We start from the raw sequence: 17500 nt of genomic DNA on the forward strand, positions 1-17500 counted from the left end.
TAGATTTGGATAGTAATATGTTTTAATGTATTGCAGGAAGAAAAGAAGAGAAGGAGAGGGTATATGTCTGTGTGTGTGTTATATGGACAAAATTTAAACTGATTTCTTTCAACATATATTTTATTATTATTATTGAAAGACAAACTTTTCTTCTTCACTTCCTCCTTCTTCTTCTTCTTCTCTTTCATCTTCTTCTTCTTCTCTTTCATCTTCTTCTTCATCTTTTGTCGGGGTTCTGATAGGAAGAGAAATAATAAAAATAATGAGAAAGAATTAGCTCTATAGAGAAAGAGGGGGGGGGACCCATATATGTGTCTGTGGGGGTTGTCAACATACTGTGGGGGTCATCCTGAGAGAGAGAGAGAGAGAGAGAGAGAGAGAGAGAGAGAGAGAGAGAGAGAGAGAGAGAGAGAGAGAGAGAGAGAGAGAGAGAGCACAGCCTTCTGTCTCTTTCTCTTCCTTCTCCTTATTCTTTCTCTCTTTCTACTACTACTACTACTACATTTCCTCAGTAGTTAGTCAGTCAGTGTGTGTGTATCTCAATCTCAGAAGTGCCTCCATCTGTCCCTGCTGTGGCACTCTCACTCTTCAATTCCTCTTCTTCTATCTCTTTAAATCTTCACTTATATACCCATGCAGTCTTCTCCTCTTCCTTCTTCTTCTCACTTTCCCTGACAGTCCCTCTCTCAAGCCTTCCCTCATACACTCTCTTCACAAACCCATTCTCATCACATGTCCAAACCATATCGGCACAGCACACTCCACTCCTTTCGCTGCCACACCCACACCATACTGCTCATACACGCTTCATTCTGTCTCATCCTGACACACCACACACACCTCTTGTATAACACCTTTCCACTGCATGTATATCCCCTTGCTCTGCTGCGTGTCATGTACAGTACTTGGCTAAAGCTGTTTCTTGATCCCCTCTTGGTCTCCGTGCTCACACTTCTTCCCTTCCTAACTCTGCCCTTCGCTGCTCTCTTCCTGACCTCACCTCCCTGTGGATCTGGCCGCCCTAAACTCATCTATATTCCTGCACTATTCACTTCTCTCCCTCCCACGTTCCCATTCATTACAGTTTATTTATCTCCTCATTCCCTCTCACTAGCACTCCATTTCTTGTTACAATTGTCACTTTTCTCCCCTATTTCTCTCCCATTTATCTTGGTGTGTGTGTGTGTGTGTGTGTGTGTGTGTGTGTGTGTGTGTGTGTGTGTACCTCCTGTAATAATAAAATAATGTAGGAATGCTCAATAAAAATAAATTACAAATATATATTACTATTATTATTACCATTGTTATTATCATTAGACCCAAGAAGGAGGAAGAGGGATAGAGAGAAGGGAAAGGAAGGAAGAGGAGGAGGGAGGGAGAGGAAGGAGGCAAGGGAAAGGGAGAAGAGAAGAGAAGAAGGGAAGGAAGGTGAGGAAGGAAGAGAAGAAGAATGAAGGAAGGGAAGAAGATATGAGAAAGGAGGAGAGATGGAGGAGGAGGAGGAGGAGGAGGTCATAATCTATCTTCCTCTGCACCGTGAACCTAAAAGAACACTTCTTATGACCCTCCCTGCCCTCCTTTTTGGCCTTTGGGAACAGCTGATGTGCGGGGCAAATGCTTCCGACCTTAGGAGGGAGGTGAAAGGGAGGAGAAGAACTGGAGAGGAGGAGATAAAATGGAGAAGTGGAGGAGAAAGGGGAAGACCAGCAGCAAGAAGACATGAAATAATGACAAGAAATATTAAGGAAAGAGGAAAACAAAATAACGAGGAAAAATAACAGGTTAGGGAAAGAAAACAAGGAAAGTAACAAATAAAAAAGTTAAGAAAAACTGAAATAAAACAAGAATATTAAGTAAAGGAAATAAAGAAAAGGACACTGGCCGAATCACTCCCCCAGCCGCCCCTGAGGCCTTAACACACACACACACACACACACACAATAATTCCCTAAACAGACCCCACAGTTACAGGGCCAATGCAACATGTTTTCAGCCCCCAAACAGCCCCTTCCAAGCCCTCTAGTGTGCCCAGACCTTCCTGTAGAGGCCAGGGCAGCTCAACAGACTCTAGCCCCAGCCCAGGGACGGGTTTTATTAACACTAACAGACGTATTTTGACAACAATGACAGTCACCAAGAACCTGTAGAGTGGACAGGAGGAGGAGAGAGGAAGGAAGGGAGCAGAGGAGGAGGAGCAGAGAAAGAAAAATTGAAAGAGGAGGAGAAGGAAGAAATGATGATGAAAAGATGGAAGAAAATAAAGAAAATAAAAGGAGAAAAAATGAATAAAAAAGAAATTATGTGCTATTTTTTACCTTTGTTCCTAAGTCTTCTTCCTCTTCTTTTTCTTCTTCTTCTTCATCTCATTCCATGGAAGAAGTTAAGTTGAATTAGTATTCGTATACTAAAAATAAGAAAACTGTGTTTCCCTGCCTCCCTGATACGTTCCCTGCCTTCTAGCACTATAGTCCTGCCGCCTCGTCCTGCCTCCCTGTTATATGTTTAAGGCCGAGATTTTTCTCTCTTTTCTACTACACCCGGTCCCACACGTCCTCTGCGTGTATTGAAACACACGAGACATTAATCAAGACAAGGAGAGGGTTTTGTTGGCTGCCCAGGATTGAACCTGTGACCAGCGTGACAGGAGAGCCACTACCTTATCAGTCGGCCAAAGAGGTACCCCGCTGGCTGAGTGGGTTATGGGAGGCTTGCCCGTCAGGCCTAGTCGCTGCACTACATATGCATTAAAACAACTCTGAAAACAATTACAATTACGAAGAAAAGAATGGAATTGACGACATTCCCTCATCACATCTTAATCCTCCCTTTCAATGCCTCCCTCATGTATTCCCTCCCTCTCCACACTGTAACAGGCAAGTGACAAGGGCCAGGAGGAGGAGGAATTAGTGATAAGGGAAGGCATGCCTGACACCACAAAACCTCAAAACTGCCAACTCTCTGAATAAGCTGAAAAACTAAAATACTGGAGCCTACATTATTCCATCACCTCCTCTCCATCTCCTGGTTCCTTCCGTCCAGGAGAGAGCAGCGGAGTTCCTTGAGCAGGCCCTTCCACTTGTAAACCTGGGACTTCTTGGACGTGAGGCATCTTGGACAGCTCTGTGGTGAGGTGCTCAGGCTGGGGAGGAGGAGAAATGTGTAGGGAATGTGTTGGGGGAGGGAGGGGAGAGGGGAAGGGAGGAGGGGAAGGAGGAGAGAAGAGAAGCTAGCAAGATTTTACTGTATATTAACCAGACATGGGGCGATTACTTATGTTATGTAATCAATTACGATTATGATTACTTCATATTTTCACGATTGTGATTACAATTACAATAAAATTAAGTGTAATCAATTACGATTACGATTATATGATGTATTAATCATGACTACAGGAAGGACTGAAAGGTGAACTTGCAAATGTCACACATGTACCATGCTGAATATTTAATTGGTTGAATTACTATAGATATTTAGAGTACATACTTGCTGTACGAGAAACTATTAACTAAACTTTGCTAATGTAATCACAAAAGTAATCACGATTACAGTTGTACTTTTATAATGTATTCGATTACGATTACGATTATTTTAAAAAAATAAGAGGGTAATCGATTAAGATTACTTGAAAAACTGTAAACGATTGTAATTGATTACGATTACTTGAAAAACTGTAAACAATTGTAATTGATTACGATTACTTGAAAAACTGTAAACGATTGTAATTGATCATAGACTTCACAATCTCTTGACGGGAAACGGGGCGCGGGGCCGATTCGCAGGGGGCCGATTTTCAAAAATTTAAAATTTAAATATTTTCAAAACCAAAGCAGCTAGCGACCTGAAACTAAAACAGGCACCTCCCTTAGGCATATATGAGTCTCCATGAGCAGCGGTATCAAAAAATTCAAAGTCGTTCCCTAATAAAATCCCGATTAATTGTTTTTTATATAAGTATAACAAAACTTAAAAAGGCTATAAAATCCTCAGATTTTACGCTAGATGCACAAACATCACCAAATGCAGAGATAATCACTTATATTTTCAGAATCAATAGCAATATTTAGCATATCTTATAAGTTTTTGCCCGAAATAGCTACTTATTTTTTCTTTATTTAGTGCAATTTTTTACGTAAGTTTTTAACATCTAATAAATCACTTAATTTTCACATTAGAAACTTAATACTTGAGGAAAGCATGCAGAAACATCTTAATTTTACTCAACAAAAGCAAAATATTCATTTTTCTATATACAATCACAACTTATTTTGGTTGAATTCCGATGTCACTATTGCCGCAGCACGTCTTGCCGGCTATCTGGCCCTCGTCCCTGAACAATCACTTTAGCCTTTTGGCCTATGACTTGTGGGCCCCGGTCAGTTTCCTGGACTTGTACACGTCCCTGTTCCTCGCCGTCTCCTTCCTGCCCTCCTCGATACTGCTCCTCTTCCTGCCGGTCGGCTGCTTCAAGGCCTTGTTCTTCCTCGCTTCTGAGGTCACGTCCTTGGAGAAATTAGCACCGAAACAGTTGAAGAGGGACCTGCTGATGTGCGGCAAGATGGTGTTGGCCAGGTTGTGCCCCTCCTGGCACCTGTACCCCTGCAAGGTCGGGTCTGAGGCCGCCAGGAACTCCAGGAGGTGCCTGAACCCGTCCCTGTGGCGCATGGCAAGGGAGAGGAACCTCAACCTGCGCTCCTTCTTGTCCTCCCTGCACATCAGGGAGTCCCACAGCGACATCCCGTGGGCCATTGGGCCATTGGGAGAGATGGCCGCTTCAGGACCGCCCGGCCCGTCTCCAGCTCTCCCCTGTCGACCAGCTCGACCAGGGCGTCGAACATCACAGAGGGCGGGTCGCCCCTCTCGAGCTCCACGGTAATCTTCATCTCCTCCTGCTGGGCAAGCTCCTGCTTGCAGCACTCGGCCACAGAGGAGTTGGCCTGGACCTTCCTGGCCAGGTAGCCGGCGTAGTTGCCGACCGCGGCGAGGAGCAACTCGTCCGTCGGCGGGTCCGGCTGGTCGTCGGCCAGCTCCCTGGCAAGCTGGGCCAAGATCACCTCGTCGTCCTCCTTCTCCTCTGCCTTGGCCCGGTCCAGGTCGGCCTGCACGTCCCCGGGGAAGAACCCGACGAGCTTCAGCAAATGCAGGCGCTGGGCCAACCTGTTGCTCACCATGAAGTTCTGCACGCTGTGTCTTCTTGTATCGTCCTCTGGATCCTTGCAGTTGTGGGGAAGGGTACAGAGACGATGAATAACTGTAGGTCCTTTACTTGGAGAGTAAACAGAGGCAGGACAGCGATAATCCTTTACAGAGGGGAAGTGCCTAGCTGACTGCGTGCCTAAGGCGAGTTAGGCGACGCGGGAACTGAGGTGAGTTGCCATGTAGGCACTAACTAAACGTACATTTCTTGTTTCCTAATACGTAAAACTGTGGACTTCACTATCCTACAGTTATCATTCATTTTACGTAAAGATTTCAACCTAAAGTTACGCAAATTTGCCATTTTTTACACAACGTTTTCAAAGTGCACGCATGGTGCTATTTTATATAAGTTACCTTGAATCCTCGACCAAATCACTCTAGAGACACTCCTGCCTGCTTGTATGCACTAAAACTTGAAGATTTCGTCCTGTTTCCACTTAAATTCGGAGTAAGAACGCAGAGTGTGTTTGAGTTGTCGCAGTGAAAGTCGCCATAACAATCGGCCCCTTACGCGAAGCCAGCGCGCCAAGACTGAAGAGATTTCCCGTCAACTAGTTGTGAAGTCTATGAATTGATTACGATTACTTGAAAAACTGTAAACAATTGTAATTGATTACGATTACTTGAAAAACTGTAAACGATTGTAATTGATTACGATTACTTGAAAAACTGTAAACGATTGTAATTGATTAAGATTACTTGAAAAACTGTAAACAATTGTAATTGATTACGATTACTTGAAAAACTGTAAACGATTGTAATTGATTACGATTACTTGAAAAACTGTAAACGATTGTAATTGATTACGATTACTTGAAAAACTGTAAACGATTGTAATTGATTAAGATTACTTGAAAAACTGTAAACAATTGTAATTGATTAAGATTACTTGAAAAACTGTAAACAATTGTAATTGATTACGATTACTTGAAAAACTGTAAACGATTGTAATTGATTACGATTACTTGAAAAACTGTAAACAATTGTAATTGATTACGATTACTTGAAAAACTGTAAACGATTGTAATTGATTACGATTACTTGAAAAACTGTAAACAATTGTAATTGATTACGATTACCCCATGTCTGATATGAACATGATTCATAACGCAGCATGACTAAAGTAAAAAGAAAGGATATATTAATTAACATGATTCATAACGCAGCATGACTAAGGTAAAGAAGAAGAGGATATATTAATTAACATGATTCATAACGCAGCATGACTAAGGTAAAGAAGAAGAGGATATATAAATTAACATGATTCATAACACAGTATGGCTAAGGTAAAGAAGAAGAGGATATATTAAGTAACATGATTCATAACGCAGCATGACTAAGGTAAAGAAGAAGAGGATATATAAATTAACATGATTCATAACACAGCATGACTAAGGTAAAGAAGAAGAGGATATATTAATGAACATGATTCATAACACAGCATGACTAAGGTAAAGAGGAAGAGGATATATTAATTAACATGATTCATAATGCAGCATGACTAAGGTAAAGAGGAAGAGGATATATTAATTAACATGATTCATAACACAGTATGACTAAGGTAAAGAAGAAGAGGATATATTAATTAACATGATTCATAACGCAGTATGACTAAGGTAAAGAGGAAGAGGATATATTAATTAACATGATTCATAATGCAGCATGACTAAGGTAAAGAGGAAGAGGATATATTAATTAACATGATTCATAACGCAGCATGACTAAGGTAAAGAAGAAGAGGATATATTAATTAACATGATTCATAACACAGTATGACTAAGGTAAAGAAGAAGAGGATATATTAATTAACATGATTCATAACGCAGCATGACTAAGGTAAAGAAGAAGAGGATATATTAATTAACATGATTCATAACACAGTATGACTAAGGTAAAGAAGAAGAGGATATATTAAGTAACATGATTCATAATGCAGCATGACTAAGGTAAAGAGGAAGAAGAACAAGAAGAAGAAGAGGAACAAGACCAGGAGCATTATCCAGGGTCTGTGTAAAGCCTTTCTCTAAGCCCGCCCTGCACGCGGAGTTGTTGGTTGTGGCGCCACACGTCTCAGAGCTGGAGGGCTTCCTGGCCCGCCGCTGCCCCTCCATCTCCGGGGCCAGGCTCTGGAGCTTCTTCTCAGCCTACTGGAGGGATTTGAGGGGAGGAAAAAGGAAATCAATCAAAGTTCTTCCTCACTAAAGATGTCACTTAATATGAACTAAATACTGGCAGCCTCTTTGCTATTTTTTGCCTTCATTAAATTCCTGGAGGGTCTGAGAGGAGGAAAAGGAGTATGAGTAACAGCAAAGGCACAGCTCTGACTCACCATAAGATGTCATTTACAGCAACTAAAAACACTGCGGCCAGCTTCCTAACTATTTCTGGCCTTTGTTGAATAATTCCTGGAGGGTCTGGGAGGAGGGAGGGGAGAAGGGGCAGAGGGAAAGGAGGAAAGAAGGAACAGGAGAGAAGGAGGAAAGAAGGGAAGGAGTGGCAAAATCACAGCTCTTCCTCACCAATAGATGTCATTTATACCAACTAAAAAATGCTGGCAGGTTCCTAACTATTTCTTGCCCCTGACATATTTCTGATGCTGGCAGGTTCCCAACTATTTCTTGCCCCTGACATATTTCTGATGCTGGCAGGTTCCTAACTATTTCTTGCCCCTGACATATTTCTGATGCTGGCAGGTTCCCAACTATTTCTTGCCCCTGACATATTTCTGATGCTGGCAGGTTCCTAACTATTTCTTGCCCCTGACATATTTCTGATGCTGGCAGGTTCCAACTATTTCTTGCCCCTGACATATTTCTGATGCTGGCAGGTTCCTAACTATTTCTTGACCCTGACATATTTCTGATGCTGGCAGGTTCCTAACTATTTCTTGCCCCTGACATATTTCTGATGCTGGCAGGTTCCTAACTATTTCTTGCCCCTGACATATTTCTGATGCTGGCAGGTTCCCAACTATTTCTTGACCCTGACATATTTCTGATGCTGGCAGGTTCCTACTATTTCTTGACCCTGACATATTTCTGATGCTGGCAGGTTCCTAACTATTTCTTGCCCCTGACATATTTCTGATGCTGGCAGGTTCCTAACTATTTCTTGCCCTGACATATTTCTGATGCTGGCAGGTTCCCAACTATTTCTTGACCCTGACATATTTCTGATGCTGGCAGGTTCCCAACTATTTCTTGACCCTGACATATTTCTGAAGTGTTCTGGGGGGAGGAAAAAGGTGACAGGAGCACTGGAGAAAGTGAAGCTCTTCCTTACTAAAAGATGTTGATTAATAATAACAAAAAAAAATCATTGGCAGCTTCTATGTTATTTCCTGCCTCTGTTAAATTGGTAGGGAGGAGGAAGAAGGTGGTGTGTGTGTGTGTGTGTGTGTGTGTGTGTGTGTGTGGCTGGAGGGAGGCAGCTATTAGCAAGTTCAGAACAGCAGTGACTATGAAATTAAGGCATAGAAGATAGGAATTAAAGAAGAATGAGTGTGATGGCAGTGACTTAGAGAGGACTGAGTGAAGCAAATGGCAGTCAGGACAAAATGCAGAAATAAGGAAGGACAAGTATTTCAGAGTTTACCAGGGAAAGGGATGTAAAAAAGTGATGATTTTGGTTAACTCAGGCATTAGGAAGTTAAATAACAGAGGAATGAGCTTGAGCAGAAAGCCTCGGGCACTGCAGAAGGCAGGAAGGAAGCAGCTGTTAGCAAGTTCAGAACAGCAGTGACTATGAAATGAAGGCACAGAAGACAGCACAGGAAGGGAAGAATTTGATTGGTGACAGGGACTTAGGAAGATGATTTAGGACAGATTGTAAATGCTTCATGTGGAAGAGTGCAGCAGCTGAGTATTGTAAAGGATGGGGAAAAGTTGCGTGAAAGGCTGCGTCAAGTTGGCAGATGATGAAGTTAAGGTCCATATTGTCAAACTCCTCACAGGCTTGCTCCATCTATTTCAAAAGGCTCTCGCAGAGGTTGTCGGGGTTTCCATGGGCGGTTTCCTGAGCCTGGCGGTAGTTTTGCATGGCTTCTGTGCCTTGAAGGAGAAAACACCCAAGACAACCCAGTTACTCTTCCCTGTGGGCTTGGGAAATAGGCGCAGTGGGAGCCTGATACATTTAGGAAGACAGGGACACAGAGATACAGACAAACAGAGATGCAGGGTGGTGCTGCTGATAGTTTCACACGGCTTTTGCACCCTGAACGGGAAAACACCACCCAGGAAAACACGGTTAGCCTTCTCTGTGGCCTTGGGGAATAGTAACAGTGGGAGCCTGATATGCTTAGGACCATAGGCTGACTTACAGCGCCTTATTTTGGGTGTTGATGACATAGAATCTCTCTCTCTCTCTCTCTCTCTCTCACACACACACACACACACACACACACAATTACACTGGAGTGAAAAACAGTATGCACATGGAGGAGGAAGAGGAGGAGGAAGAGGAGGTGAAAAATTGATAATATGAACTCCAAAAATATATCATCCATGTAAAAGTTAATCTAAATTCAGCCTTTAAAAATTGTAACAATTCTGCCATACATCAATGCACTCGTGTTATATTAAGTGTTCTCTTCACAGTGTCCTCATGATCTCAGGCTGTGTGGTGGACCGTCCCTTCCTGAGTGGACAATAGTCATGTGGCAGGTTGGGCCACGGTGCCAGAAGAAGACATTAAGTTTTTGAGAGATGGGATGAGAAGTTTTCAGGTAAGAACTTGAGATAAGGACAGAGCAAGGGTGTTTGCTGTAGAGGAGAGGGAACAGCTGCATGTCACCACAGAATAAACTTGACAAGGGAATGCTTTGCCTGGGATTCTTACACACTACTGACCCTCACACACCAGCTATTTCTTAAGGCAAAGAGAGAGGTAAAATGCATTCTCAGGAGTGGTTATTAGAGTTCATGGCACAGAAGCCTTGTCAAACTACCACCAGGGTCACAAAACTACCCACGGGAAGGCCCACAACTCCTATAAAAGTCACGTCACGTGTGTGTTTGGGCGCTGGAATCTCTAAATAACGTGGCCCATTGCCTGTTCAGAATAGATGGCATCACTGTAAACACTCGCCTGCCCTGCGCCATGACGGGCTCGGGCTGACCACCAGGCCCCTAAAGAAAGCCTACCAGCTGTGGGCCAGGATGTAAAAAAGAAAAGAAAAATAAATAAATAAATAAATAAAATAATAATAATAATAATAATAATAATAATAATAATAATAATAATAATAATAATAATAATAATAATAATAATAATAATAATAATAATAATAATAATAATAATAATAAAAATACAAAATAAATAGATAAATTGATAAATTAATAAATAAATTCCAGCAGCACTGACCTGCGGTGGAGTGCCACATGTTGATGCAGTGGGAGCACACGTGGCCCGTCCAGTGGCCCCCGTAGTGGTCCGTCCAGTGGCCCCCGTAGTGGTCCGTCCAGTGGCCCCCGTAGTGGCCCGTCCAGTGGCCCCCGTAGTGGTCCGTCCAGTGGCCCCCGTAGTGGTCCGTCCAGTGGCCCCCGTAGTGGTCCGTCCAGTGGCCCCCGTAGTGGTCCGTCCAGTGGCCCCAGTAGTGGTCCGTCCAGTGGCCCCCGTAGTGGTCCGTCCAGTGGCCCCCGTAGTGGTCCGTCCAGTGGCCCCCATAGTGGTCCGTCCGGTGGCCCCTGTAGTGGCCCGTCCAGTGGCCCCTGTAGTGGTCCGTCCAGTGGTCCCCGTAGTGGTCCGTCCAGTGGCCCCCGTAGTGGTCCGTCCAGTGGCCCCCGTAGTGGTCCGTCCAGTGGCCCCCGTAGTGGTCCGTCCAGTGGCCCCCGTAGTGGTCCGTCCAGTGGCCCCCGTAGTGGTCCGTCCAGTGGCCCCCGTAGTGGTCCGTCCAGTGGCCCCCGTAGTGGTCCGTCCAGTGGCCCCCGTAGTGGTCCGTCCAGTGGCCCCCATAGTGGTCCGTCCAGTGGCCCCAGTAGTGGTCCGTCCAGTGGCCCCCGTAGTGGTCCGTCCAGTGGCCCCAGTAGTGGTCCGTCCAGTGGCCCCAGTAGTGGTCCGTCCAGTGGCCCCCGTAGTGGTCCGTCCAGTGGCCCCAGTAGTGGTCCATCCAGTGGCCCCCGTAGTGGTCCGTCCAGTGGCCCCCGTAGTAGTCCGTCCAGTGGCCCCCGTAGTGGTCCATCCAGTGGCCCCCGTAGTGGTCCGTCCAGTGGCCCCCGTAGTGGTCCGTCCAGTGGCCCCCGTAGTGGTCCGTCCAGTGGCCCCCGTAGTGGTCCGTCCAGTGGCCCCCGTAGTGGTCTGTCCAGTGGCCCCCATCGATGCCCTGGCCGGGGAAGGACGAGTGGGAAGTCATGAACGGCCGCCTGGCTCCCACACCCTGCAGGGCTCTGGCAACAAGTAATGGCCATATTGATAGTAATAATAAATAAGTATTGATATCTTATAAATAAGAGGACTGGCAGGCACTCCTGAACTTGGTAGCTGCATGCCTCAACCCCTACCGTCCATACACTGGCTCATCCCTATGCTGCCCTAATCCCTTATGCAAGAGTCAGCCAGCCAGCATCTTCATTCTTTCATCCCTTTGGCTGGTAAATTTCTACTTTGGCTCATCCTTATCCCTTATGCAAGAGTCAACCAGGCAGCATCTTTATTCTTTCATGCCTTTTAAAAGCATGTAAACTCTGAAAAAACAGCCTTGCCTTCCTTCATCTGTATCTGTACAAGACCTTCAACTCTGGCTCATCCCTATGCTATCCTAATCCCTTATGCAAGGGTCAACCAGCATCTTCATTCTTTCATCCCTTTGGCTGGTAAACTCTGAAAGAAAAACAGCCTTCCTTCATCTGTATTTCCTCTTGCCTATGACTTGGGTATATCATTAATACACTGTAACGATAATAAATGCACACCACAATCTTATTGCAAGCACATCACTAATGTACTGTGCCCATACTGAATGCACACCACAAACCTACTGTCAGCATATCCCTCCCTGCACCTAAAACTGTGAGCATCATAGACTTACGCATTGGTGGCACTCGTCTCTGACAGTCCGTAGAGGTTGTGGAGGCTGTAGTGGAGTCCGATGTAGTGCCTTGCCGACATGCAGACCGTGTGGCAGAAGAGAGAGTCTCTGACCACTGGCGGCAGGAAGGGCGGATGCTCCAAGTTGTTCTGCTGACAGCCGTGGTGACTCCTGGACCAGAGGTTTGAGGGTTCATTCATGTCCTGAGAGAGAGGAAACACTTGAAACACTTTAATATGCCTAAACACATCACTGAAAAGTTTTGTATTAATTATTTACATAAGCATCCCATAGGAAGCAAAGCTTTTGGGGCAAAACAGGATATGTAGATAAGGCAGGTAACGTAAAACAAGTAAATACTAAAGGAAAGCCAGCAGCTCCCCAACCAACCTAGTGCCTAGGCATGTGAAAAGCATGTATGAAGGAGTTATAGTAGGTATATATATATATATATATATATATATATATATATATATATATATATATATATATATATATATATATATATATATATATATATATATATATATATATATATATATATATATATATATATATAAAACATAGGTTTTATAAAACATTTTCACCAGACAAAATAATAATAATGGCAATGATAATAATAATAATAATAATAATAATAATAATAATAATAATAATAATAATAATAATAAAAATATTAATAATAATATTTTATAATAATAATAATAATAATAATAATAATAATAATAATAATAATAATAATAATAAAAATATTAATAATAATATTTTATAATAATAATAATAATAATAATAATAATAATAATAATAATAATAATAATAATCTGGAGTATTTATATATGGTTAATAAAAAGAAGGGAATAAAGGAGGAAAAAGTAAGGACAAAATGTAAGTACATAAAGTATTCAGTACTGTTCTATTATGTGCTTTTTTAGTTGTTTTTTAAATGAGCTTCGTGTGGGTAATGTTTTCATGTGGTCAGGAACTGAATTCCAAAGTGTCGGTCCAGAGTGGCACAGTGAGTGTTGAAAGAGTGACTGATTATGTAGAGGTGTGCGGAGGTTTCCTCGTGTGTGGGTGGGATAGTTGTGTTGTGGATGAGAGGTTACATTGCCGCTATGAATTAATTTGTACATGTAGATTGCAATATGAATCTTATCTATGTCAAATATTTTTAATATGCTTTCCTCTTTAAATTAAAAATTCCTTGGGTGTGATCCAAAAAGCCCGTTCGTAAAAATTCTTACGGTCATCTTTTGTAATCTGATTAAGGGCAGTTATAAGGTATGTGGGGCATGTGTTACACCAGACTGGGGTGCAGAAAAAAGATGAGGAAGGACATGAGCAGTTTAAAAAAAAAAAATTATTACATTGCAGCCTATTGCACCGTTAGGCTTGCTCACTGGTGGGTCCTGATGGTCGGCCCAGCCCGTTGTGGCGCAGGTGAGTGTTTATAGTGGCGCCATCTCGCATTGGCTCATACTGCCCCCTAGAGCTCATCTTAGAGCCTCACCTTGGAGAGGTTATCTAGAGTCCGGGTTGATTGGTGGTCTTCAGGGCAGCATGTGGGTAGTCTTAGGCCACTCGGCGGTGACTGAAAAATCACAGCTGTGTACCAGCCAGGATTCGAAACGACGCCCCTCCTGGATCTCCCAAACGCGACGCCGGCACACTACCACTCAGCCACATGCTTGGGCATAAGATCTTTCATTTGATATAAGAGATATACTATTCTTGATATTTTGATGCAAAGCTCTGATATATGTGATTTAAATGTTAGTGATTCATCTCTTATACCTAGAAGTTTATGTTGTGACTTTTTGAATTAGGTTATTTTGATAAATTAAAGGTGGTAATGTTTTTATAGTCTTGTTGGTAAAGAGCATGTAAAATATCTTGCTTAGATTAACTGTCAGTCTGTTGCTTAGAACCATTCATCAAAGTTATCCAGGTCATTGTTTACGGTGTGAATCATATCAGGAGGGTCAGAGCCAGTGATGTACAAGGTGGAGTCATCAGCAAATAAAATTGTTCTGATATTGGAAAATGTGTTGGTTAGACCATTTATATAAAGAAGGAATAATATTGGACCTAACACACTGCCTTGTGGAACCCCATAGTTGACAGTCAAAGGTTCTGAACTTTGATGAATAAATTTAGTAGATTCGGTTCTATTGGTTAGGTAATCTTTGAACCAGTGAAGTATAATACCACGTATCCCATAATGATTTAATTTTAGTAACGATATCATGTCTGACGGTATCAAAGGCCTGCGAAAAATCAACGTAAATGCTTAACAGAGAGTAATGTGAATCCAAACTATAGTAAATTTTCTCAGTAAAAGTGTTCAAGGCATCAAAGGTCCTTAAGCCTAGATGGAAACCGAATTGTTCACCTTAAGGATAGATTTAGCTTCAAGAAAATTTGTTAAGTACTTTTTCATTAATTTTTCAAAATTTTTTGAAAATATATTTAGCAATGAAATTGGTCTGTAATTACCAATATCAAATTTAGAGCCTTTTTTTGTATATGGGTATAATAATAGCGTTTACAACATTGTGGGAATTTACCAGTGGCGATAGACTGGTTAAAAAGAATTGATATTGGAATTGCCATTTGCTCTTTGTTGGATTTAATGAGTGATACAGGAATTTCAAACAAGTTGCATTTTTTGTCTTTCAAAGAGTTTATGACATTAATGGCATCTTGTGGGTATACAGTGGGAGCCATCACAGGTGATGGATAGTTGCCTTGTAAATAATTTAAGGGGTCAGTAGTGGATGGAGGTATCTTAAGGTCTAGCTTTTTTTTTTTTTTTTTTTTTTACAACAAAGGAGGCAGCTCAAGGGCACAAAAAAAGAAAACAATAATAAAAAAAAAAGCCCGCTACTCGCTGCTCCTAAAAAAGAAACAAAAGAGGTGGCCGAAAGCAAGATCAAATACGGGAGGAGAGGTGTCCTGATACCCTCCTCTTGAAAGAGTTCAAGTCGTAGGCAGGAGGAAATACAGATGAAGGAAGATTGTTCCAGAGTTTACCAGCGTGAGGGATGAAAGAGTGAAGATGCTGGTTAACTCTTGCATAAGGGGTTTGGACAGTATAGGGATGAGCATGAGTAGAAAGTCGAGTGCAGCGGGGCCACGGGAGGGGGGGAGGCATGCAGTTAGCAAGTTCAGAAGAGCAGTCAGCGTGGAAATATCGATAGAAGATAGAAAGAGAGGCAACATTGCGGCGGAATTTAAGAGGTAGAAGACTATCAGTATGAGGAGGAGAGTTGATGAGACGAAGAGCCTTAGCTTCCACTCTATCCAGAAGAGCTGTGTGAGTGGAGCCCCCCCACACGAGATGCATACTCCATACGAGGGTGGACAAGGCCCCTGTATATGGACAGCAACTGTGCAGGGGAGAAGAACTGGCGGAGACGGTACAGAACGCCCAGCCTCGAGGAAGCTGATTTAGTAAGAGATGAGATATGAAGTTTCCAGTTGAGGTTTTGAGTTAAGGATAGACCGAGGATGTTTAGTGTTGAGGAAGGTGATAGCTGGGTGTTGTCAAAGAATAGGGGATAGTTGTTTGGAAGATTGTGTCGAGTGGATAGGTGGAGAAACTGTGTTTTTGAGGCGTTGAAGGACACAAGGTTCTTCTTGCCCCAATCGGTCGAAAATAATAGTACGGTCTGAGGCTAGGCGTTCTGCAGCCTCCAGCCTTGAGTCGTTAAGTTCCTGTAGGGTGGGTCTGGGAGCAATGTTTGTATAATATTCATTAAATGCTTCTGAAATATCTAGTGGATTTGATAACAATTTGTTTTTGTAGTTAATTGGATTTTGGAAGGTGTTCTTATAGATGTTTTTAAGTTTGTTTAAAGCATTCCATATTATTCTTGTGTTGCTTTTAAAGTGTGTGAAAATATTCATATAATATGATTGTTCAGCTTTTTTTATTACTCTATTTAAAATATTGTGATATTCTTTGTAGTAAGTTTCCGTAACAGCTCCAATTTTAAAGTCTGTATATAAGTTATTTTTATGTCTGATGGAGTTAACTACAGCTTGAGAAATCCAAGGATTATGATGTCTTTTTTTCAGATACATACTTTGTTTTTAATGGGAAACATGCATCGTAGATTTCTTGTGATCTCTTGATAAAAATACTACAGTTTATATTAACATCTTGAGAAGGAAAAAGTTCATTCCAGTTTATATTGCTCATTTTATATGTAAAATCTACTTTACTTTCCTGAGTTATGTAATGGAATTCAATTTTATGGAGCTTATGATTTATTGTAGGAATAGATATGTTCAAAAAGATTGGGAGGTGATCTGAGATTGGGTAACGTAAAATACCTGTGCTAACATGGTTAATAAAGTCTGTGTAAATATGGTCAAGAAGCGATGGTTCCCCTAGGTCAATACTGTCTGGAAACCTTGTAGGCCTGGCTATGTGAGGAGCGAGGTTGATAGTTTGCATGTTGGCAAGAAATTGTTTGTCGGCGTGTGTGTTATGTTCTAACAAATTTATATTGAAGTCCCCAATCAGTACTATTTTGTTGTGATTTGTGTTGTTTTTTGTAAGATTGCATTTAATATGTGAGTAAATTCCTCGACTGCAATATGTTTACTATTAGGTCGATAGATTGCCCATATTAGAAAGCAAAATGTTTTAGTGAATATTTTAACAGTGTTAATTTGAATATTTTTGGTTAGTACTGTTGTCATGTCATGGATTTCTATCGATTGAATTATGTCAGAAACAAAGACTGAGACTCCTCCCTGTGCTCGCGTGTGTCTTACCAGGTGGTGTGAATGGTATCCTGGAATTTCATACAGGTGTTTGTAAGTAGCTGTAAGCCAGGTTTCAGTAATGGCCAAGATATCAGGGGGTTTGTTAAGGGATTTGAGGAAGCCGTGTATGTGGTCAGAGTTCTTGGGTAAGGATCTGGAGTTCATGTGCATTATATTTAGTATGGCAATGTCTTGGGATGAAACTAATTTGTTATAATTGGGAATGTCATAATATTGTGATGAAGCGTCAAAATTCATGTGTCCGTACAGCTGGTTGATGATTTCCATAATGATTCGTCTGTATTGTTATCGTTGTTTGCAGGTTCATGTTCATCAAAGAGAGCATGGTAAAGACTGGACTTGGTGGTGAAAGAATTAATAAATGATGAGGGATGAAAGAATGTACAGAGGTGGGCAAGTGCGGTACTTAGTGCGGTAGTACTGCATCACAAAAAAGTACCGCACTACCGCAGACTTTCTGAAAATACTGCACTAAAAAAT

At 42.1% G+C, this 17500-nt stretch overlaps 1 protein-coding gene and 1 long non-coding RNA gene across 17 annotated transcripts in view; one reads left to right on the forward strand and one right to left on the reverse strand.

Annotated features, from left to right (window-relative positions):
- Positions 1-42: 42 nt before the first annotated feature.
- LOC126990360 (uncharacterized transmembrane protein DDB_G0289901-like) overlaps positions 43-17500 on the reverse strand; it is a 35126-nt gene continuing 17668 nt past the window's right edge. For 4 of the 15 annotated variants that reach the window (XM_050848981.1, XM_050848971.1, XM_050848970.1 and 1 more), the window contains 6 exons: positions 12224-12426; positions 10561-11582; positions 9150-9248; positions 3008-3139; positions 2316-2362; positions 43-235 (listed from right to left, as the gene is read on the reverse strand). In XM_050848981.1, coding sequence (XP_050704938.1) covers positions 9163-9248; positions 10561-11582; positions 12224-12423 — 1308 coding nt within the window. In that variant the 5' untranslated portion in view covers positions 12424-12426 and the 3' untranslated portion in view covers positions 43-235; positions 2316-2362; positions 3008-3139; positions 9150-9162. Of the gene's footprint in view, positions 236-2315; positions 2363-2391; positions 3140-7125; positions 7347-9149; positions 9249-10560; positions 11583-12223; positions 12427-13733; positions 13925-17500 lie in introns of those variants that run through there. The other 11 variants (XM_050848978.1, XM_050848977.1, XM_050848980.1 and 8 more) reach the window with 9 other exon arrangements.
- Positions 7357-9141, forward strand: LOC126990361 (uncharacterized). 2 transcript variants are annotated; one of them, XR_007744247.1, is made up of 3 exons: positions 7357-7937; positions 8027-8295; positions 8340-9141. It is a non-coding gene; the product is annotated as an uncharacterized LOC126990361 (long non-coding RNA). The 2 variants fall into 2 exon arrangements; XR_007744246.1 differs by having other exon boundaries at positions 8027-8206.

Source organism: Eriocheir sinensis, unplaced genomic scaffold, assembly GCF_024679095.1.
Source record: "Eriocheir sinensis breed Jianghai 21 unplaced genomic scaffold, ASM2467909v1 Scaffold1585, whole genome shotgun sequence".
Lineage (NCBI taxonomy): Eukaryota > Metazoa > Arthropoda > Malacostraca > Decapoda > Varunidae > Eriocheir > Eriocheir sinensis.